General features: G+C 45.7%; 1 protein-coding gene and 1 pseudogene across 1 annotated transcript; one reads left to right on the forward strand and one right to left on the reverse strand.

Annotated features, from left to right (window-relative positions):
• Positions 1–1,112: 1,112 nt before the first annotated feature.
• LOC123076552 (putative disease resistance protein RGA1) lies at positions 1,113–24,636 on the reverse strand (annotated as a pseudogene).
• On the forward strand, positions 18,369–19,485 carry LOC123080589 (uncharacterized mitochondrial protein AtMg00810-like). The gene has a single exon (XM_044503526.1). The coding sequence runs from the start codon at positions 18,559–18,561 to the stop codon at positions 19,450–19,452; it is 894 nt and encodes a 297-aa protein (XP_044359461.1). The 5' UTR covers positions 18,369–18,558; the 3' UTR covers positions 19,453–19,485.
• Positions 24,637–24,938: the final 302 nt, after the last annotated feature.

Genomic DNA, 24,938 nt, shown 5'->3' on the forward strand with positions numbered 1-24,938 from the left:
CAGAATTACATATACATACCCACGCACACTAGGGGAAGCGGGCAAATAGTCAACCTGCTACTGCCAACAGGGATGTTAACAAGGGCCAAAAACGTGTTTCGACAGACATAACTGCAAGCTCTACATTAGAGATAACTGCTCAGAGTTTCTTCCCTTAATCATAAATTCACATTCCTTTTGAAAATGAATATGAAAAAGTTGTCGCATTCTCTTCTTGAAATGAATAAAATAACCCACGTCATTCGATAGAAGAGAACCTAAACAGTCAAGTTTGATTGATACTTATGCTCTTCAGTTTTCAGAGTCCACGTATCTCTCCCTTTTGCTCTGAAACTTTCTCTGTTTAGGAAACAGAAGCTTTGTACTTACTCCTTGCACTCCGTTCTACAGAGTACAGACTCACAGGTAGAAATTAACAAATGTGGGCCTGTTCGTGCCTTCTCCACGGCTGCTGTTGCCACATGGTCGGACCTAAACTTTGATAAAAAAAATATATGAAAAAAACACGGATTTGCAGAGCAAGGTCCAAAACTCCATGGCAGGAAAATATAGCTGATCAAAACATTGAAGCGGAGCGGTTGGGTCAGAAGGCATCAGTAGACTTACATTACAGATGAACTGGATCTCCACGATCGCCTCATGGTAGGTTGCTGCAACAGCCTCCGACTCCCCATTGCTTTGGTTACAAGGTCACGCCCGATAGGAAAGCCCCAGATTCAAATTACAGGGAACTCTAGATTGCCTGGAATACACCACCGTCAGGCTTTACTTGCACCGCCAGACAAAAACACAACTCATCTCTCCGGAATCTGTTTATTTGCTTTAGCTCTCGCGCCTTCACAAGTCGACCCCAGCTCTGCATCAAACGTTAAGTTAAAAGTATCCACGTAAAAAAAAAGTAAAAAGAGAATCCATTGGTCCATATTAGAGAATATCGTGGTAATAAGATATCTACTCGGTGATAAAGCATAACTCATACAGTATAATGCGACAGAGCACACAAAGGAAGTATGAATAGACACCAACAGGTCATCACGAATATTGCAAAAGCATGTGCAAATAAAGACATAACTAAGAGGAACGAATATTTACTTTTGGGAGTTTCATACCTCTCATTCTTCTGGTTCATAATGTAACGTGACTTTTTGGATGTGAGAAACAAGGCCAGCATCTTCCCCATGGCACCTCTCGATCAGAATAGGACAGCCCCAAATGTAGAGTTCCTTTAAGGCTGTAAGGTGTTGTATGCTTTCAGGCAAAGACGTCAGGTTGGGGCAATCCATGATGATTAATTCTTCTAAGGAAATGAGTTCTTGTATCCATTCTGGCAGTACATGTAGGCGTTGGCACTCCTTCAAACATAGGACTCTGAGAGCGGTAAGCTTCTTCATGCTTTCAGGCAAAGAAGTCAGGTTGGGGCAATCGATGATGTGAAATTTTTGCAGGGAAACTATCTGTCCTAGGCTTTCTGGCAAAGTTGTCAGGTTGGGACAATCAATGATTTCAAAATCTTGTAGGGAAGTGAGCAGCCCTATCCATTCCGGCAATATTTCCCAGCCTTTGCACCCCCACAGCTGTAGCAGTTTCAGAGCAGTAAGGTTCTTCATGCTTTATGGTAAAGATGTTAGCTTGGGACAATCCTTGATGACAACACGTTGCAGGGAAATGAAGCACCCCAACCATTTCGGTAGTGACTCCAATTCCTTCAATGAATTCAAAGTTAGGCTTTTCAGAGAGGTGAAGCATCTAATGACATCTGGCAATGCCCTCAAGACGTTGCTGGACTCAACTTGAAATACTTCAAGGGTGGGGAAGTGATGAAGCCTATCCCAATTGTCTGGAGAAAAACTGCAGTTATTTATTACCATATCAAAAGGAAGTGCAGAAGATGAAAGCTTCCCAAATCCTCCTTCTGCAATAATCTCATCAGTGTTTTCCAAGTACCAAATCATACTTCTTGGCGGATATGGCAGAAACTTCAATTTTGGGCAGTTCGACACACACAAAGAGTGCAAATTAGGAATTAAGAACTCTTCATTTTCTTCACCAGACCTTGTTGTCCACAATTCAGTTAAATTCTCCATCAACTCCAACATTATCGATCTTAATTTTACACAGGGTCTGCCCTGCCCAAAGAATTCATTGCCTATTTTCCTGATGTTGGGCATTTTCTGCGTACATATGCTTCTTAAATTTGGCAGCTGCCCAAATGGAGGAAGAGTATCACATGATCCTAAATCACAAAGGCTGAGGTAGGTCAGAGAAGGGAGGTAGGAAGAGATGTCACATATCCATTTAGGGAAATCCTTGCTCATATACCCCTTTATACGAAAATAATCAAGAGTCCGGGGAGGTGCACTAGTAGAAAAAGAGGCTTCCATACGCCCCCATTAGTCCCCAAAATAATCGAACCGCGACAAAAGGGGTCTTTAGTCACGGTTCGGGAGGAGACCCGCGACCAACTATCTGGGCCCAGCGCGCTGGGTCGACAGCTGGCGGACGGGAGGGGCTTTAGTCCCGGTTGGCCTGGCCAACCGGGACTAAAGGTCCCCAAGGCCTTTAGTCGCGGTTGGCTAGGCCAACCGGGACTAAAGGCCCATCCCTATATATAGGACTCAGCTCACTTCACTTCACTCAGCTCACTTCATAATATTCAGAAGGGGGTGGTGGGTTTGCTTTTGGTTCCTCCTATGCACACAAGGTGTTTGATGAAATGCCCGAGAGCCTGAAACAAACATGATATGAAGTGTCCGAGCCACACTTGAGCTTTCTCATTTATTTTTCCTCCGCGATCGCGGTTAGCAACTTGAACCTTTCATGTGTCATTGATAAAATATGCATGTGTGTAGTTCATTGTTTAATTTGTATTATTTCTAGCTAGTTAGTTTAACAAATGCATGATGGTTAATTATATACTTTATATAATAATAATGCAGATGAATCGGCAATGGATGTACGGTCCCCGACTCTCCGGCGAGTTCACTACGGGTTTGAAAGATTTCCTCGTAGTGGCAAATGCGAACAAGCAGCAAGGTTTTATTATCTGTCCATGTGCTGTCTGTAAGAATCAGAAGGGTTACTCCTCCTCAAGAGATGTTCACATGCACCTGCTTCGGCACGGTTTCATGCGAAGCTATAATTGTTGGACCAAGCATGGAGAAAGAGGGGTTAGAATGGAAGAAGATGAAGAAGGGGATGATATCGATGACAACTATCATGATCATTTCGGTGATACTTTCATGGAGGATGATGCTGAAGGTGGGGAAGGGTTAGGTGAAGGTGAAGAAGAGGCACATGATGAGCCCGCTGATGATCTTGGTCGGACCATTGCTGATGCACGGAGACGCTGCGAAACTGACAAGGATAGGGAGAATTTGGATCGCATGTTAGAGGATCACAAAAAGTCGTTGTATCCAGGATGCGATAATAGTCTGAAAAAGCTGGGCTGCACACTGGATTTGCTAAAATGGAAGGCACAGGAAGGTGTAGGTGACTCATCATTTGAAAATTTGCTGAAAATGTTGAAGAATATGTTTCCGAAGAATAACGAGTTGCCCGCCAGTACGTACGAAGCAAAGAAGGTTGTCTGCCCTCTAGGTTTAGAGGTTCTGAAGATACATGCATGCATTAACGACTGCATCCTCTACCGCGGTGTATACGAGAATTTGAATGAATGCCCTGTATGCACTGCATTGCGTTATAAGATCAGAGGCGATGACCCTGGTGACGATGTTGAGGGCGAGAAACCCAGGAAGAGGGTTCCCGCCAAGGTGATGTGGTATGCTCCTATAATACCACGGTTGAAACGTCTGTTCAGGAACAAAAAGCATGCCAAGTCGTTGCGATGGCACAAAGAGGACCGTAAGTCCGACGGGGAGTTGAGACACACCGCTGATGGAACGCAATGGAGAAAGATCGACAGAGTGTTCAAAGATTTTGCAGCTGACGCAAGGAACATAAGATTTGGTCTAAGTATTGATGGCATGAATCCTTTTGGCGAGCAGAGCTCCAGCCATAGCACCTGGCCCGTGGCTCTATGCATCTACAACCTTCCTCCTTGGTTGTGCATGAAGCGGAAGTTCATTATGATGCCAGTGCTCATCCAAGGTCCAAAGCAACCCGGGAACGACATCGATGTGTACCTAAGGCCATTAGTTGATGAACTTTTACAGTTGTGGGCCAGACCTGGTGTACGTGTCTGGGATGAGCACAAAGGAGAGGAATTTGACCTACGAGCGTTGCTTTTTGTAACCATCAACGATTGGCCTGCTCTCAGTAACCTTTCGGGACAGACAAATAAGTGATACAATGCATGCACGCACTGCTTACATGAGACTGAAAGTGTACGTTTGGTTAATTGTAAGAAGAACGTGTACCTGGGTCATCGTCGATTTCTTCCCCGAAATCATAACGTAAGAAAAAAAGGCAAGCATTTCAACGGCAAGGCAGATCACCGGCCGAAGCCTGCGGAACGTACTGGTGCTGAGATATTTGATATGGTCAAGGATTTGAAAGTCATCTTTGGAAAGGGTCCTGGCGGACAATCAGTTCCGCGGGGAGTTGACGGGCACGCACCCATGTGGAAGAAGAAATCTATATTTTGGGAGCTAGAATATTGAAAAGTCCTAGATGTCCGCTCTGCAATCGACGTGATGCATGTTACGAAGAATATTTGCGTGAACCTGCTAAGCTTCTTGGGCGTGTATGGGAAGACAAATGATACAAAGGAAGCACGGCAGGACCAGCAACTTTTGAAAGACCCAGATGACCGGCATCCGGAATGGTTTCAAGGTCGTGCCAGCTACGCTCTTACCAAAGAAGAGAAGGTCATTTTTTTTGAATGCCTGAGCAGTATGAAGGTCCCGTCTGGCTTCTCGTCGAATATAAAGGGAATAATAAACATGGCGGAGAAAAAGTTCCAAAACCTGAAGTCTCACGACTGCCACGTGATTATGACACAATTGCTTCCGATTGCTTTGAGGGGGCTCCTACCGGAAAATGTTCGAGTAGCCATTGTGAAGCTATGTGCATTCCTCAATGCAATCTCTCAGAAGGTAATCAATCCAGAAGATCTACCACGGTTACAGAACGATGTGGTCCAATGCCTTGTCAGTTTCGAGTTGGTGTTCCCACCATCCTTCTTCGATATTATGACGCACCTCCTGCTCCACCTAGTCGAAGAGATTTCCATTCTCGATCCTGTATTTCTACACAATATGTTCCCCTTTGAGAGGTTCATGGGAGTATTAAAGAAATATGTTCGTAACCGTGCTAGGCCAGAAGGAAGCATCGTCAAGGGCTATGGAAATGAGGAGGTAATTGAGTTCTGTATTGACTATGTTCCTGACCTTAAGCCGATTGGTATTCCTCAATCGCGGCACGAGGGGAGACTAAGTGGAAAAGGCAAGATCGGAAGGAAATCCACGATATGTATGGACGGTCATTCTATGACTGAAGCACACCAGACAGTTCTGCAAAATTCCAGCTTGGTGGCTCCGTACTTCGAGCAACACAAGAATATTTTACGCTCGGACAACCCGGGGAAGCCTGAATCCTGGATTAGAAAGGCCCACATGGAGACTTTCGGCAGTTGGTTGCGAAAACATTTAATGAATGACAATGATGTTGGAGATCAGCTATACATGTTGGCCAAGAAACCATCTTCGACTATAACGATTTTCCAGGGGTACGAGATAAATGGGAATACATTTTACACCATCGCCCAAGATAAAAAGAGCACCAACCAAAACAGTGGTGTCCGCTTTGATGCAGCAACCGAGAATGGGCGAAAGGTCACATATTATGGTTACATAGAGGAGATATGGGAACTTGACTATGGACCCTCCTTTAAGGTCCCTTTGTTCCGGTGCAAATGGTTCAAGCTAACAGGAGGTGGGGTAAAGGTGGACAAGCAATACGGAATGACAATGGTGGATTTCAACAATCTTGGTTACCTTGACGAACCATTCGTCCTTGCCAAAGATGTCGCTCAGGTTTTTTATTTGAAGGACATGAGTAGCAAACCGAGGAAACGGAAAGATAAGAAAACGATCAGTACATCATGCGATGATCCAAAGCGCCACATTGTTCTTTCAGGGAAAAGAAACATCGTGGGAGTGGAGGACAAGACAGACATGTCAGAAGATTATAATATGTTTGGTGAAATTCCGCCCTTCAAAGTGAACACTGACCCAAGCATTAAGTTAAATGATGAGGATGCTCCATGGATACGGCACAATCGTAAGCAAGCAGGGACACAAGGGAAGAATTGATGTGTAATAATTTATTGTACCAAACTTTGTTGAATGGATCATGTGAATTAAAACGTACGATGGCGAATCCGGATGATTTGTATTTGATATATTATTTCTATTTTTAAGATTTTAAAATGAATTAGTTTTATTTTATTGAATTTTTTGATATATTATTTCTATTTTTAAGATTTTAAAATGAATTAGTTCTATTTTTCTGGATTTTCTGATATATTATTTCTATTTTTAAGATTTTAAAATGAATTAGTTTAATTTTATTGAATTTTTTGATATATTATTTCTATTTTTAAGAATTTAAAATGAATTATTTTTATTTTTCTGAATTTTTTGATATATTATTTCTATTTTTAAGATTTTAAACTGAATTAGTTTTATTTTTCTGGTTTTTTTATATATTATTTCTATTTTTAAGATTTTAAAATGAATTAGTTTTATTTTTCTGAATTTTTTGATATATTATTTCTATTTTTAAGATTTTAAAATGAATTAGTTTTATTTTTCTGGATTTTTTGATATATTATTTCTATTTTTAAGAATTTAAAATGAATTAGTTTTATTTTTCTGAATTTTTTGATATATTATTTCTATTTTTAAGATTTTAAAATGAATTAGTTTTATTTTTCTGGATTTTTTGATATATTATTTCTATTTTTAAGATTTTAAAATGAATTAGTTTTATTTTTCTGAATTTTTTGATCTATTATTTCTATTTTTAAGATTTTAAAATGAATTAGTTTTATTTTTCTGGATTTTTTGATATATTATTTCTATTTTCTGAAAAGTATATAAAAAAGGACCTTTAGTAGCGGTTCGTGACACGAACCGCGACTAAAGGCTCTTTCCGCGCGGGAACGAAAGCGGCGCGAAAGAACCTTTAGTCCCGGTTGGGGAGACCAACCGCGACTAAAGGTACCCTTTAGTCGCGGTTGGTGTCCCCAACCGGGACTAAAGGTACCTTTAGTCGCGGTTGGCGTCCCCAACCGGGACTAAAGGCCCTGTCTATATATACAGCACTTTGCGTTTTCCGCCACCTTCCATTCTCCTCTCGACGCCGAAGCCCTGCCCCGACGCCGATCGACGCCGACGCCGCCAAGCTGCTGCCCCGACGCCGATCGACGCCGACGCGCTGCCCCGACGCCGCCGCCCCTGCCCCAGTGAGCTCCGCCGCTCCCCACTTCCCCTGCCCTGCGCGCCGCCGCCCCTGCCCCAGTGAGCTCCGCCGCCGCCCCTGCCCTGCCCCTGGCCTCGCTGCCGCCCCTGCCCTACCCTAGTGAGCTCCGCCGCCGCCCCCGCCCTGCCCCTGCGCCTCGCTGCCGCCCCTGCCGTGCCCCTGCCCGCCGCCCGACGCGCTGCCCCTGCCCGCCGCCCGCCGCCCCTGCCCCTGCCCTGCCCGCCACCCGCCGCCGCCTGCCTGCCGTCCTCCGCCTCCCGCCGCCGCCTACCGTCCTCCGCCTCCCGCCGCCGCCTGCCGTCCTCCGCCTCCCGCCGCCGCCGCCACAAACGAAGGAAAAAACAAAAGAAAAGAAAAACAAAGAAAACAAAGAAAAAAAACAAGAAACAAAACAAAAACAAAAGAAAAACAAAAGAAAACAAAGAAAAACAAAGAAAAACAAAGAAAACAAAACAAAGAAAAACAAAGAAAAACAAAGAAAACAAAACAAAAGAAAACAAAACAAAAACAAAACAAAACAAAAGAAAAACAAAGAAAACAAAACAAAAACAAACGAAAAACAGAAGAAAACAAAGAAAAACAAAAGAAAAACAAAGAAAACAAAACAAAGAAAAACAAAGAAAAACAAAAGAAAAACAAAGAAAACAAAACAAAACAAAAGAAGACAAAGAAAAACAAAAGAAAACAAAGAAAACAAAACAAAACAAAACAAAACAAAATAAAACAAAAGAAAAACAAAGAAAACAAAACAAAAACAAAAGAAAAACAAAAGAAAAACAAAGAAAACAAAACAAAGAAAAACAAAAGAAAAACAAAGAAAACAAAACAAAAACAAAAGAAAAACAAAAGAAAAACAAAAGAAAACAAAGAAAACAAAAGAAAAACAAAGAAAACAAAAGAAAACAAAAGAAAAAAACAAAAACAAAACAAAACAAAACAAAAGAAAAACAAAGAAACAAAACAAAACACAAGGAATGAATCAAGAAATCGAGAAGAAACAAAGAAACCAATGAAACCTAGAAAAACAAAATAAGAAAAGGAAGAAGAAAAGGAAGAAGAAAAGGAAAAACAAAATAAGAAAAGGAAAAAGAAAAGAGAAAAGAAAAGGAAAAACAAAATACTTGGCAGCGCTAAACAAAAACTTCTATGCAAATTAGTGCTAAATAATTTTATTTTTTAATTCCTCCTCCTCTATGTCCCCTTAATCTTATTTTTTAATTCCTTTATACTTAAAGAATTTTTACTACATGCAGGAGTGACATATGGCGGACGATAGAGCCGAGCCGCTTAGGGATCCGGAGGCTGAACATTATTTAATGGGCATCATCAACAACGAAATTCCTTATGTGCCGGGCTCAGAATATGAGCAAGAAGAGGATGTAGTCTCTTCTTTTCTGAACCTTGACGGTGGAACAGACATTGTCGATGATCAAGAAGGTGAAGGGACGGACATTGTCGACGGAGGTCAACCGTCAACAAACGACGATCTCGAATTGCAAGTAGCAACCACCTCCGGCGAGGTATATATATACATTGAGCCTCTCGTGATACAAACTTACTGAAATGTGAATACATATGTATTAACGCGCGCGACTCTCTTTCTTTTTTTAGCCCTCGGCCGGATCGAGTACGACAAAGCGTGGCAAATCCAAGGCGATGAAAACAGGAGAAACATATGCCATTGAGTTTGTCAGTGAAACCGGCAAGCCCCTACAGCACACCTCAAAGTTTATCAACCAATGCGGAGTCGTTGTTAGAGACAACGTCCCGATCACCGTCCAGGAATGGAAGGAGCCAAAGAAGGCACGTCTTGGTTTCAGTTTTGTCGACAAGAGAACGAAAAAGGATTGCTGGAGAAAGCTTATGGAACATTTCATTCTACCTCCGGAATACAACAAAGTCGATGAATTCGGTAACGAGGTTCCGGGTGGACGTGAGAGGAGGAGGCTAGTTAAAGAGTTCGCTCTTCAGAAGATGGGCGAAGCATTCCGGAACTTCCAAGAAAAATTTAACCCGTGACTATGTCAACAAGGGCAAGACTCCGGATTTCAATGGACAACATGAGAAACTGAAAGATGATTGGCCAGAATTTGTGAGGCAAAAGCAATCGGAGCATTTCAAGGAAATATCAAAAAAAATAAGGATAATGCGAGTAAGAAAAAGTTCCATCATATTATGGGGCCAGGAGGATACCGCCTTTCGGAGCCTAAGTGGCAGAAGATGGAGGAGGACCTGAGGGTGCGAGGAATCCCTCTAGGTACAGAGGGATGGGACCCAAGGGCCAAAAGCTGGTGGTACGGGCATGGGGGATCGCTAGACCCGGAGACAGGGGTGTGTGTTCACCGGAAGAAAAAGTTTGCTCCCACCCAAGCCCTTATTGACGCAATGACCCAAGCTCAAGAGGGCTTGATCAAGTTCAACAGAGAGAAAGACGCACTGACAACAGCCCTCGGGAATGATGAACACGGAGGACGTGTACGAGGCAAAGGCAAAGTTCCGTGGAAAGTAGGGTTTTTCCAGGACAATGACCCGTACTGTTACAGAACCCGTAAGAGAAAGACGGATCGGGATGCAGATCTTATGGCGAAGTTTGCATCGGAACTCCATGAGTTGAAGCAGACCGTGCATGAACTAGTACAAGAAAAATCGGCTGCAGGGCCGCATGAAGATCATGAAGCGGATCGCGGAAGCCAGCAGCGGAGAAGCAGCGTGGCTTCCACGGATGCCCCGCCTGGTGCTAGTGCACCGATGATCGAGATTCGTGCACCGGAGCCTCACTACCCCGTGGATGATGTAAAGGAGATGAAAGAATGTGATCTGCATTATCCCGTGGGGAACGTTTCCACGAAGGTAGCTAGCGGCAGTGCTTTACCCTGTACACCTGGAGCACTCCACCACAACAACCCCATTGCATATGGCCATGCTCGTGTCACGGTGGAAGACATAGTCCAAGGGTTTGAGGACCTGGAGATTGACAAAGCTACACCCGAAGGGGAGAGAAGACTTGGAGATGTCAAGCGCCAGATCATTCTATGGAAAAAGAAGTACATAGTGTTTCCAGGCGAGGCGCCAAGGCTAACAAGTCCACCCCCCTCCGATGGTGGTGGTGGTGGTGGTGGTGGCGGCGGCGGTGGTGGTTCACCTACACCTCCTTCACGCCATTCGACGCCGTCCCCCGATCCACAACCTCCGGCGGGTACGACGCCCCCCCAATCCTCCTCCGGCGGGTACGACGCCCCCCAATCCACCTCCGGCGAAGAAGCAGAAGCAGGCGGACAGCAAGGAAACCCGCTCCTGGACTATTAACCCGGACCCTTATGTACCTAAGACCACAAGGGTACCGGAGCCATCACTGAAGCCTCTCCTCCCAAGGCCTTGGGAACTTAGTGAAGCTGAAACCAAATTGGCCGCGTCTGCTCATTATGAGAAATGGAAGGCGGATATGAAGGCGATAAAAGAGCCTGAGCCCAAGCAAGTATTCACTGAGAAGCAAAAGAAGTGGGCTAAGGATTTTTTGACGACACCGTCCCAAGCCGAGCTGAATATGCCTGACGACTATGGACATGAACTTCGTAGGCAAGCAAAAATATTGAAGGAGGAGAAAGAAGAAAGTAAAAAAAGCGGGAAACAAGTTGACCAGCTCGGGATGCAGAATAAACAATCGATCCCCCCGCTCATAGTGAAAGCCGGTCCGGAAGAGGACCCCGAGATCATAGCAGCTGCGGCAGCACTTGGATTGACTGTAGCGAGTGCCATGAAACAAGCGTCCGAGATGGGTTTGACTCTTCGTGCCTTCTTAGGCCTTGAGGATGCGCCAGTATGTGAGATAGCATTACAATATGTGCGGAATGGGCCTCTCGTCGAGCCTGCGCGGGAAAAGAGTCTACCACCACAAATGCGAAATCTGCTACGTTGGTACAAGCAATTCATAACATGGGCCGACAAAGAATATGTTTATGCGGATGTTACAGAGGAGCATCACACCAAACGGTACTCTGTACAAGTTCATATGAGTGAATTGTTCCAGCTGTTCAATCTGCGCGACCTCGACAAATCTATGCTGAGTTGCTACGTTCTGTAAGTGATTTATTTCTACCTCATCTCGTTCTTCATTGCCTGCACTATATATATATATATATATATATATATATATATATATAAATATATTGTCCTAACTATATTGTTGCGTACGCTATTATGCAGATTGAAGATTTGGGAATGCAAAATAAGAAACATCCATGATGTTGGGTTCATTGACCCACATATCGTTAATGGACATGTGTTACAAAATCACCCCGAAGACGTGGAGAAAGACTTGTACAAGTTTCTTAGAAAGCATCAACTCAAAAGTCATATTCTATTTCCTTACCATTTTGGGTGAGTGTTTCTCTCTTGTGCCCATTCTCTTTTGTTTACTCCATGCATGGTATGTCTAATCGATGAGTTATGCATGACTGTGCATGTAACGTGTCCGCAGGTTCCACTGGATTCTGCTAAATATTGAACTTCACACCTCCAGAGTTCTAATCATGGACTCTATGGATTCGGATCCAAAGCGTTGGGCCGACATGAGAAAAATGCTGCAAAAGTAATTATTTTCAATCATTTGAGCTCTATATCGATCGGTCTCTTTCGTTCATTTCCTAATATCAAGTAACTAATAACTCCCTTGTTCATTTAATTTTCTTTGCCCTGTAGGGTTTGGAGACGGTTCTCAGAAGAAATTGTCGGTGAATTCAAACATGAGCTAGATTTTAGAAGGTTAGTTAATGTGGATAAGCAGCCACCGGGGACCAATCTATGTGGATACTATGTTTGTGAGAACATCCGGAGACACACCTCTGAGCGGAAGGCATCGGATAGCGTGCGGAAGGCGACGGATAACTTGCGGAGGAGGCTTAGTCCAGAAGCTCGCTTCCGACCAATTCAAGATGAATTAGCAGGATTTTTCATGAGGGAAGTCATCAATCCTAAAGGAGAACACTATACCGAGGACGAAGAAATTTATATGCATACCCGAGATTGAAACTTGTTCGAAGTTGTATATGGTCATCCATCCTAATTGTGTATGGAAACTTGTTCGAAGTTATATATGGTCACCCGAGATTGAATATATATTATATATTCCTCTTGAATTCTTCTTGTTGGAAATTTCATATGCATGTATATAGTAGCGTAGAATATGTGTACTGAAACTTCATCAAAATTAAAACAAAACACAAAATAAAATATAAAAGAAATAAAACACTACAAATTAAAAAGAAACCAGGTTTAGGGGGGCTAAAACCCTAAACCTGCGGAGGAGGCCTTTAGTCCCGGTTAGCCACGAGAACCGGGACTAAAGGTCCTCCGCCCCGACGGACCCCTGGCGCCCACGTGGACGGGCCTTTAGTCCCGGTTAGCCACGAGAACCGGGACTAAAGCCTTTAGTCGCGGTTCGTAAGAGGCGCGACTAAGGAGGGGGTCTTTAGTCGCGCATATTTAGTCCCGGTTGCACAGCCGGGACTAAAGGCTTTTGCGAACCGGGACTAAAGGCCCATTTTCTACCAGTGGTGTGAGCTTCTCCAACACAGATTTACCCTGGCCTCCGTTGGTTCCCCAGCGAAGAGTTAGTTGCCTCAGATCTGATTTATCACGCAACTTTGCTCTCTCCGCGTCTTCTGGATGCTTGACATTCTGAAGCTCTTGAACATCCAACGCATAACAAGTTAAATCTGCAAGTTCCACTATACTGCTGCATCCTTTATTTTCTCTCTGTTGTACAACATGTTCTATTTCTCCTGAAATAATAAGATGCTTTTTAATTTCCTCAACACGTGCGATCACATCAGGAGCTCCTTGCCTGGCCTCAAATCGAGTGAGACTTGTCATTTCATCAATGCTATCTGGCAAGGCATTGAGAGATTCTGTACAAGATATGTCCAATGATTGAAGCTTAAGGTCACCGAACGAGGGTAGGAGCTTATCAAGCCTCATACAATAAGACAAACTGAGGTACCGCAGCTTAGACAACTTGCAGAATGACTCGGGCAGTACTTGCAACTTGCAACAACTTGTTAGGTTCAAAGAGTCAAGCTCAACAAGGTGACTAAAACATTCAGGGAGTTCCATGAGCTCATGGCAGTCTGAAAGATCTAAGAATTTTAGATGATTAAGTTGGCAAAATGATTCTGGCAGCAATGAAACCTTGTAGCAATCAGAAAGGCTCAAGAACTCAAGCCTTTGAAGGTTGCCAAAATCTTTTGGCAGGTTCTCTAGCTCATGGCAATTTGATAGGTTCATATGCTCTAAAGACTGAAGTATAAGATTGTCAGGTAGTTTGGTTATCTTAGAACAACCTGACATGTTTAGGAATATGAGTGTTGGAAGGCTACCAAATTTATAAGGGAGATTTTGAATGGCACGACACTCTGACATATCTAGGTGTTGTAAACATGTCAGCTGGCAGATGGATTCCGGCAACTCTTGGAGCATGAAACACCCTGACAAGTTTAGGAATATGAGTTGTAGAAGGCTACCAAATTTATCAGGGAGTTTTCGAATGGCACGGCACTCCGACATATCTAGGTGTTGTAAACATGTCAGCTGCCAGATGGATTCAGGCAACTCTTGGAGCATGAAACACCCTGATAAGTCTAGGAATATGAGTTGTAGAAGGCTACCAAATTTATCAGGGAGATTTTGAATGACACAGCAATCTGATATATCTAGGTGTTCTAAACATGCCAGCTCACAGATGGATTTAGGCAAAACTTGGAGGACGGAACACCCAGAAAAGTTGAGGAAAGAGAGTTTAGAGAGCTTACCCAATGAGGTAGGTAGCTTATCAAGGCTTCTATTACCGGATAGGTCCAGATAACAAAGTTTGTGGAGGCTACAGATATTGTCAGGAAAGGTTTCAAGTGAGCAATTGGACATAATCAGAGTTTCCATATTCTGAAGTGTAGACGTAGACTTAGAAAGTGAAGTAATTTGCAATCCCGTGGCATCAAGGTACCTAAGTAGCTTCAGTTTTTCTATGGAATGTGGCAGCATGATTTTGCTTGACGCAGATTGCCCTTAAGAGAGTTTCCGTGCAGCACATGCTAGGTCCAAGACACGCATGTACTTGGAACCAGAAAATGCCTTTGGAGGAAGTTGCCATTCATGCAAATCTCTAATGTGGAGGGATCTAAGTTTTTTTGGCAGACAATCAAAAACCTTGGATTGATTCTGGTACTGTATCAACTCTGCATGTCGGCAATGAATTTCCTTTTTCCAACTCCTTGGCCCAGTACCACGAGCATCGAGAACAAGGAATTCATCAGCAGCAATTACTAAGGCAAGATCATGTACCAAATCATGCATGATAAGCTTCTGAGAAGCCTTGGCATGCACTGGACTTAGATTATCCTGCAGAAGTAACTACTATCAAACGTGCTGTACAATAAAGGAAAAACTCATTGGATAGATTAAGTATGACTCGTCGGATAGATTAAGTATGTATAGCTACCAAGTGATTAATCTGTATCCAACAATCACTCAGTCATATGTTCACACCAATATAGTACCTACAATCATGTGCAGACGACTATGTAAACATTTTGGATATTGGAGCGGTTTTTGAGACAACACTTATCTATTTCCATGTAAATGATTATACAAGAATAACTGGAAGTAAAACGTCACAACTGGAGGGTAAAAAGATGAAGAAACTCATTTTTCAGATCATAACATAATGTATTTTTCATTTTAATTGTTAGGATGGATAGTAAATTTGGTTTAAATCTAACTTGACCAACAGTTGAAATTAAATATCCGTATGGCTCTTTCCTTAAGAATGCGTCACATACTTGACTCTTCCAGAACGCAAGGAGTTCCTTCAATGATGGGCGTTATGATTGGGATGGTTTTCCATGGCTCATTCTGCCCTTAGAGACTGAACACTATTATCCCGCTTGAGTTTCCATGGCAAGCAACCCGACAGAGTGCAACTCCATTCTAACTGCCAAAAATTCTCGATAGTTTCGTTGAGACGTGCTGTTGGAAATAACCACGCTGTCTAAGTCCGGCTCGGACTAGAGTCAATCATCGTGTACGTGTAGGAGTCCTAATCCTAGTTAGCTATAGGCTGTTTGGTTTAGCTCCTATATATACTGTAGTATCCCCTGTAAATCTTGTACTGAACTCAGATCAAAGTAATACAAAACATAGGTGCGACACGCACCTATTAGCCATCAACTTGCGGCCTCGTATTGCCTCTTTACGATCCAGCGGCGACTTTGCATGTACGTGTACGTGCTTGTACAGCCGGCCGATAGCTAGCTTGATCTAGCTAGCTTCCAACGTGCGTGCGTCTCCTTGGCGAAACCACACGGCCGTCTAGTGCAACTAGCGGCTGCTGCGTACGTACGTGCACCGGCGGAAAGTACTCGTCCGGAGCGACGTCCGACGCGGGCCTGTGGCCAACAATTGGTATCTAGAGCTTTGGTATTGACGTGATTCTCGGGAAGCAATCGAAGGATCATGTCGACCACGGGCAAGGAGATTGTGACGGCGGCAGCGGGAGCACCGATGCCGATGGTGGGGGGATCACAATTCCCCCGTCTGGATCGAGAGGACTACGCACTATGGGCGATGAACATGGAGGTCGCGATGGAGGGAGCTGAGTTCTGGGAAGCCGTCGACCCGGGCGGCGCCGAGTACGCAAAGGGCGCGGCGAAGTACCGGAAAGATCGTCAGGCGTTAACAGCGATCTACTCCGCCATGCCGAAGGATGTGCTGCAACACCTCGTCGGAAAGAACTCGGCGAAGGAGGCATGGGAGACCATCAAGATCCTGCACCAGGGTCATGACCGTGTCAAGGAAGCACACCTTCAGTCCCTGATGAGAAGCTACGAGTGCCTGAAGATGGATGAAAGTGAGACGGTTGATCAGTTTGCCGCCCGTCTCAAGACCCTCGTCAATGGCATACACAACTATGGTTCAACCCTAGAAGAAGTTGCGATCGTCCGACGATTTTTGCGCGCCGCGCCGGCACGCTACATTCAGATTGTCACGTCGATCGAGCAATGTCTCGACCTGAAGACTCTCACGGTTGAGGATCTCGTCGGAAGGTTAAAGGCCCATGACGAGAGAACTCGTCTCAGTTTCGGCGACGCGGAGGCGAGTGAGCACCTCATGCTTACAAAGGCGCAATGGATCGCCCTGTCGAAAGAAAAGCAAGGCCGATCTACGAGCAGCGGCAAGAAGAAGGGGAAGGGGAAGCAGCGCTCGGCAAGAAAGAACTTCGCCGACTCGGACGACGAGGATGCGCCTGCACCACCGAGGAGGAAGTTTGACATCAGAGAAGTGAGGTGTCATAAGTGTGGCCTCCTCGGTCACTTCAAGGCTAACTGCGAGGAAGCACCGAAGCAACGGGCGCTCATGGCCGAGGAAGGAGACGATGGGGATATGATGCTAATGTGCGAGCTAGTGGACGAAGAGGATCCAGATGATCTTGGTCAGCTGGACACGGGTCCGGTGAGTGCATCTGCGTCAGTAAATCCAGGCGAAGTTATGGCGCCAGAAGACCATGACCCAGGGCGTGATAGTGTGATTACGTCAGTAAATCCAGGCAAAGTCGTGGCGCCAGAAGACCATGACGTAAGACGTGACGATGTGATCGCGCTCGAGAACGGCGAAGACGTGGCGCCAGAAGTCCATGACACAAGGCGTGACTGTGTGTTCACGCTAGATTCAGGCGATGACGTGGCGCCAGAAGTCCACGACACCATGTGTGACAGTGTGGTCACGCAAGAAAACAACAAATACGTGTTGCCAGAACAACCGGAAACTTCGGCAACACAGAGCGATGCTCCAGACGATGGCGCGCGGCGAGACGCGTCAGGGACCTCACCTGGATCAGCTGGCGTCCCAGGAACAGGAGTTGCAGCCTCTCCTCGAAGCACAAGGGCAGCACCTGGATCAGCTGGCGTCCCAGGAACAGGAGTTGCAGCCTCTCCTCGAAGCACAAGGAGCAGCGCGAGGAGCGCGTCCAGTGCTGGCGCTACAAGCGACAAGCATGGCCTACGAGGCGTGCACGCTGTGCCATGCAGCTCAGCCAGCTGCACTGGAGGCAGTGGCCCCACGGACGGGCCGAAAGCTGGGCGTGACCCAGCACCAAGCTCCCAGCCGGGGAGCCCAGCAGGCAGGCCGGCTACTGGCAGGCCAGAACAGCCAGAAGTCCCAAGCCACGTGTCAGGAAGTCTAGAAGGGCATGCACGTGAAGGTGCTCCAGATTTCATGGCTGTTTCATCTGGTGAACGTCCAACCAGCTCGGGAGTGCCCCAATCGCCAGAAAATGAAACTTTGGCAAGTTCAGAAGCAATTGTGTCTTCTCCGATAGCACAGGAGCGACGCAGTCGCGCCTTGGACATCTCTTCAGAGGAAGCGCTTCAAATTAATTCGGTGAAGATGAAGAGTAAAGAGCAACGACGTTGGTATATCGAGGAGCCGGAAAATTTTGAAGATGCAAAGACGGAAGAGTGTTGGCGTCGTGCTATGGATGACGAATTGGGTTCGATCCGAGACAACGATACATGGGAGCTCGCGGATCTTCCCAACGGACATAATGCCATAGAGCTCAAGTGGGAGTACGAAGTTAAGAAGGGTGCCGAAGGGAACTTGGTGAAGCACAAAGCAAGGCTCGTGGCTAAGTCAAACGTGCAAGACCAAGGTGTGGACTTCGAAGAAGTGTTCGCTCCACTTACAAGGATGGACACGGTGAGGCTACTTATAGCTCTCACGGCTCAAGAATCTTGGACTCTACATCACATGGATGTGAACTCCACGTTGTTGACTGGGGAGTTAGAAGAAGAGTTGTATGTGAAGCAACCACCGGGGTACATCCAAGAAGGAGAGGAACACAAGGTATTGAAGCTACAGAAGGGGTTGTATGGGCTACGACAAGCTCCTAGGGCATGGAATACGAAGCTTGACAGTACATTGATTTCTCTTGGGTTTGAGAAAGCCCCACTAGAGCATGCATTGTACAAGCGAGGCGAAGGAAGTGATCGTCTACTAGTGGGCATCTATGTAGATGATCTATTGATTACTGGAGCAGACGATGAGGTGATTGCAAACTTCAAGCTACAAATGGAGGAGCTATTCAAGATGACTGATCTAGGGCTCTTGAGTTACTACCTCGGGATCGAGATACAGCAAAAGCCGGAGGGGATCATAATATGCCAGGAGGCATATGCAAAGAAGGTACTTGAAAGCTGTGGCATGAAAGATTGCAATCCAAGTCATGTTCCGATGAAGCCTCGTCTGAGACTAAGCAAGAAGAGTGAAGCACCCGCGGTTGATGCAACGGAGTATAGAAGTGTGGTCCGAAGGTTGAGGTATCTCACAAATACAAGACCAGACTTGGCCTACTCCGTTGGCATGGTGAGTCGCTTCATGGAAGCACCCACGACTGAACATTGGGCAGCTGTAGAAAATATACTCAGGTACATCAAAGGGACAACAAATTTCGGTTGTGTCTATTTGAGAGAGAAGAAGAAGGAGATGGTGGAGCTACTTGGCTACAGTGATAGCGATATGGCAGGAGATGTGGACGACCGTAAAAGTACCTCGGGCATGGCATATTTCTTGGGAGGAAGCATAATGAGTTGGCTATCACAAAAGCAGAAGGTGGTCGCATTATCATCTCATGAAGTAGAGTATGTTGCAGCTGCTACGGCGGTGTGTCAAGGCGTTTGCCTAGGAAGACTAGTCGGTGACCTCACAGGTAAGGAACCGGAACGAGTGATGCTGAACGTTGACGACAAGTCTACAATCTCTCTGTGGAAGAATCCGGTGCATCATGGTCGATGCAAGGACATCGATACAAGGTATCGATACCTAAGGGAGTGCGTGGAAGAAAGCAAAGTTGACGTCAACTACGTTTGCACCGATGACCAGCTTGCAGATATCCTAACTAGATCTTTGGGACGACAGAAGTTCGTGAAGATACGGCGAAGGATCGGTGTCCAAGCTGTGACGTGAGGACATCGTGTTTAGGGGGGTGATTGTTGGAAATAACCACGCTGTCTAAGTCCGGCTCGGACTAGAGTCAATCATCGTGTACGTGTAGGAGTCCTAATCCTAGTTAGCTATAGGCTGTTTGGTTTAGCTCCTATATATACTGTAGTATCCCCTGTAAATCTTGTACTGAACTCAGATCAAAGTAATACAAAACATAGGTGCGACACGCATCTATTAGCCATCAACTTGCGGCCTCGTATTGCCTCTTTACGATCCAACGGCGACTTTGCATGTACGTGTACGTGCTTGTACAGCCGGCCGATAGCTAGCTTGATCTAGCTAGCTTCCAACGTGCGTGCGTGCTGCTGCGTACGTACGTGCACCGGCGGAAAGTACTCGTCCGGAGCGACGTCCGACGCGGGCCTGTGGCCAACAAAACTAACCGTAGGATGTCCAGAAATCTGAAGAAAAGACATCCCAAGAAGGTAGTTGATGCAGCTTTCACCATCATATTCTGAATGGATGTATCCAAGAGCATTCCATTGCTGGATCAGACGGTTGGTGTCTATAAGGAAGCCCTTTGGAAATGCCGCCAAATATGCAAAACAAATTTTGAACTCCCGCTTCATATAGTAATAGCTCAACTTGAGGGACTCTAATGTGTCATTTTGACATTCGCTTCTCAAACCCAAATTAACCATCCTCACTTTTATGTCTTGCCATGCCTTGATGGACTTGTGCTCTGACATTACATGCCCAAAAGCATTTGCCACGAGCGGTAGACCTCCACATTTTCCTGCAATTTCATATCCAATTTGTTTCAAGGGAGTCGGGTCATCATCAGGCTCAAATGCTCTTATCTTTATTAGTTCCCAGCAGTCATTGGTTGACAGAAAATCCAGATTGATTTGGTCAGACTCGTGCACAGGGAGAATCAGCCTTTTATGTGCAAGAACACCAGTCTTCATTTTTTTCACTACAGTTTGGTTACGCGTAGTAACTATAATCCTGCTACCGCTGGAGCCATGTTGTAACATCAGCTTCAGCTTTTCCAGGTTATCTCCCCCTTCTTCCCAGAAATCATCCAAAACAATCAGGTACTTTTTATCAGCAAGTTTGTCTTGAAGACAATCCTGTAGATACTGCAAAGTAATGTTGTCAAGGTTGATATTGGCATCTACGCTTTTGATGATGGCGCTCATAATTTGGAGTAAATCAAACTTTTCAGATACATGAACCCAGGCTCGGATGTCGAAGATGTCTACCCTCTTGTCTGCAAATACTGATTGGGCCAATGTTGTCTTCCCTATACCACCAAGCCCCACAATTGGAATGATAGAGATATCCACATTAGCTTCACTTCTCAATATCAGGTTTACTAATTTATCCTTTTCTGCACTCCTCCCTTGCATTCCAGTTGACGTGCCTCTATCGCTGCTGGGTGCAAAAGTCTCATTTTTTCTGCTCCTTTCTACCTTCTCTTGAGGAACCAGTTTGAACGCCCTGCTGTCATTTTCTATTTCTTCTATTCTCTTCCTCACATCCAGCAAATTGTGGGGTCTGGTTATCCACCGGTAGGCTGGATTGTCCCGGGAAAAGAATGCCTTGAGCTGTAAATAAAAATCCCATTAGTTAAAAGTGAAGGTAAAACAGGGATATACAAGCTGTAATTACAGTTTACAACTGAAGAAAAAGAAGTGCAACAGCAGCAGCCAAATCCTCGAACAGATTACACTGAGGGAGAGTCTGACGCAAAGGAGAAGTGTGGCGACGCTACCACAGAAACAGATCATCAAGTAACATAGTACAGTATTTCAAAAAGAAAGTTACATAGTACCGTACCAAACAAGCTTAATCATTAGGTGGAGGAAACTCTCCCCCCTGGTGATTTTTTTTCTAAAACAAGCTTAATCAAGTACAACACTGAGTTGTACAAACAAAAAACAATTCTAATAAAATATTTAGACACATAAGGATGACTACCCCAAAGAGAAATCGAAGGGGAATCACGGGGCTCCAGCTGTGAGTTTTGGACGTCAGAAATCAGTCTTGTCCAAAATGACAAGACTAATTATTGAAGAAAGATTTTCCCTTGGATCACAGGATAGGGGTAAGATAGTGCGTACGCCAATGGCCGTAAACGCAAGAGTACCATCCTAAGACTACAGTCGGAGCATGGGACTCTGGTTTCCCAATCTGAAATCGTTAAGCACACGATTTCTTTGTCGAGCTGTTGGGAACAGCCGAAGAGAAAGGTTTAAGTCTTAGGGAAGACTTATGGGGCCCGGAGGAGAGGGTGTCTCAACAAGAAACGACGCACTCATGCTGTCCTTTACGCCACAAGAGATTGACCTAGCGCTAGCGGGCATGAAGAACGACACGGCTCTACGCCCGGATGGCTGGCCGGTAGAGTTCTTCAAAAAGTTTTGGCCTTTCCTTAGAGACCTTTTCCAAGCTATTATTAAAGGCTTCGCCCTCGGTACGGTTGACCTCTCGAGACTTAACTATGGGGCGATCTGTTTGATCCCCAAGGTCAAGGGGCGGATACAATCAAGTTGTTCCGTCCGATCACGCTCCTAAATGTTCCCTTCAAGCTATGTGCCAAAGCCTTCGCCTCTAGGTTAGCGCCGGTTGCCCAACGAGTAATCCATAAGAGCCAGACCACTTTCCTAAAAGGTAGAAACATTCTTGAAGGGCCTATTGCGCTCATGGAGATAATCCACGAGTTAAAACGTACACGTGGACAGGGCGTTATCCTCAAGCTCGACTTTGAAAAAGCATACGACCGCGTAAACTGGGAGTTCGTGCGGGAAGTCCTCCTCAAAAAGGGATTTGAGGCGGGTTTCGTGCACCGGATCATGCATTTGATCTCGAGTGGCAACACCTCGGTTATTGTCAATGGCGAAATGGGGAAGTTTTTTCGTAATAGGAAAGGGTTAAGACAGGGTGATCCCATCTCCCCACTTGTCTTTAACTTTGTGGCAGACGCTTTGGCAGCTATGCTGTCCAAGGCCAGCGAGGCTGGTCATGTTAAGGGACTCGTTCCACACCTCATCCCGGGTGGTGTGACCCATTTACAATATGCAGGCGATACCTTGCTTTTGTTTAAGCCCGACGACCATAGTATCGCCTCGATTAAGCTTTTGTTATTGGCCTTTGAGATCCTTTCCGGACTCAAAATAAATTTTCTTAAAAGCGAGGTCATCACCATGGGGATGGACGACCATCAAAGCTGGCGTGCCGCAAATCTACTTAATTGCAAGCTTGGGAGCTTTCCAATAAAGTATCTGGGGCTTCCTATATCCCATCGCAAACTATCGATTTTAGAGTGGGAGCCGTTGTATGGGAAGGTGGCCAATAGGGTAAGCCCGTGGCGAGGGCGGTTTATGTCTTCTGCGGCAAGGCTCATTTTAACTAACTCGAGCCTCTCTTCCCTGCCCCCATTCACTATGGGGATGTTCTTACTAGCTGATGGCGTGCACGCTAAGCTAGATACACCGCGATCCCGGTTCTTTTGGGAAGGAACTGGCATCAAGCGGAAATATCACCTGGTAAAGTGGGCGGCTGTTTGTAGGCCAAAAAATTCGGAGGTTTGGGGATCCTAAACTCCAAATTAATGAACGTCGCCCTACTGTCCAAATGATGGTGGCGGCTTGCCCAAAACGAGACGAGTCTCTGGGCTCAGCTGCTAAAAGCCAAGTATTTCCCAACTGGGAATCCTTTCAGTGCCTCGGCCAACGGCTCCGTGTTTTGGAAAGGGATCCAAGTGGTCCGACCAGCTTTTGCTATGGGGGCCAAATTCCAGATTCAAAATGGACACTCCACTCGCTTTTGGCTGGACCATTGGCTGGGAGCCTCTCCCCTTTGGCAAAGTCACCCCAATCTATTTCGGATCGCCACTGACATCAACATCTTAGTGGGAGAGGCAGCCCGTACTGACCCTCCAGCGATCCACTTCATGCGGGCCCTTTCCAACGCCGAACGGGAGGAATGGGACGACCTAGTTCATCAAATTGGTGACAACCGTATAGGGCCGGGCGAAGATTTGGTAGAATGGAGCTTGACAGCGTCCCAGAAATTCTCGGTTAAATCCTTATACAACAAGCTTACTGAAGGGACAGCGCTTGATATAGCTAGGGGGTTGTGGAAGGCAGGTCTGCCCTTGAAAATTAAAATCTTCATGTGGCAAATGCTCAGGAATAGGCTGCTCACGTCGGATAATGTGGCAAAACGTAACGGTCCAGCTGACGGTACTTGCACTGTGTGCGGTCTAGGTGAAAGATGCTAACCACGTCTTTTTTAGATGCCACCTAGCCAGGTTCGCGTGGAGTGCAGTTAGGGAAGCCTTCCACTCGAACTGGAACCCAGCCTCGGGGAACGACTTGATTTCCATCCTCAAAACCACGAGAGGGACCAGTAGTAGAATCGCTTGGCGTTGCGTAGGGGCGCTACTCTGGGCTATTTGGACGACGCGCAATAAAATTACGATTGAGAAAAAAATTCCTAACCACCCCGCGGATGTGATCTTCAAATGCCATCTTTTCTTACAGACGTGGACTCCGCTGGGGAAGGAGCGCGATGCTGAGCGCATGTCGGAGGCCATGGCGCGCATCAAGACTATCCAGGTGATGGCTAGACAAGACACGACGACTCGATGATGCTTTTGGAGCCTTCGGTGGATGTTTCATGTTAGATTGGTCTTATGCGTTGGATGATTTGGATGGTGTAATGTTGCCTTCGCGTGGAACCTTTGTTCTGTTTCGTCGTCGTCTTGGACTGAACTTGTTTTCTGCTTTTCTGGGTTATATCCTGTTGAACTTGGTGCCTGAGAGCTTTATTAATTTAAAGCCGGACGTGTCTAGCGTCTTCGTTCCAAAAAAAAGATAGTGATCGTACCTTTGCTTCGTTATTCTTAGTATCCAAGTCGTCCAGCAGGTCCTCAACGTCGTAGGCAACGGATTTTAACTTCAGGAGCCACCGCCCAACTTCTTTTCCAACATCTCCTCCTTGGCTCACCTTATTGTCAGCATCATGCATCACAGCCTCGAGATCTTTCATTTTCTCCACCATTTTATCCACATCGCCTTTAAACTTCCACTGCAGAGCGATCTCGTCCCCCGCGATTTTGATTAGCCTGCTAGTGACTTGCTTCACCACGGCACTCGCAATCATCTCTCCAACACCCACCATGGCTTCAAGCTCTTACTCTCGATCTACCACACAAGAATATGCTGTGTTTGTGAAAGCGGAGCAAGGTAACGAGCGTTATGCTTGTGGCTCTACAATATAAACAAGATAATCATTGTTAGACAAATAAACCGTGGCTCGGCCAGGGCGAGTCAGGCGCGCGCGCGTGCGGGTGCCAGACGAGCCGGGCATAGTCAGGGCCGTAGCTGCGTGTGCGTGTAGCAGCACGTGTACGTGCGCGTGTGTGAGCTTGTTGCCGATGGAGCCGGAGGAGAACGCGTCCAGGGCTGTTGGTGGCCGCGTCGTCCGCGTACGGGCGC

Source organism: Triticum aestivum, chromosome 3D (assembly GCF_018294505.1).
Source record: "Triticum aestivum cultivar Chinese Spring chromosome 3D, IWGSC CS RefSeq v2.1, whole genome shotgun sequence".
Lineage (NCBI taxonomy): Eukaryota > Viridiplantae > Streptophyta > Magnoliopsida > Poales > Poaceae > Triticum > Triticum aestivum.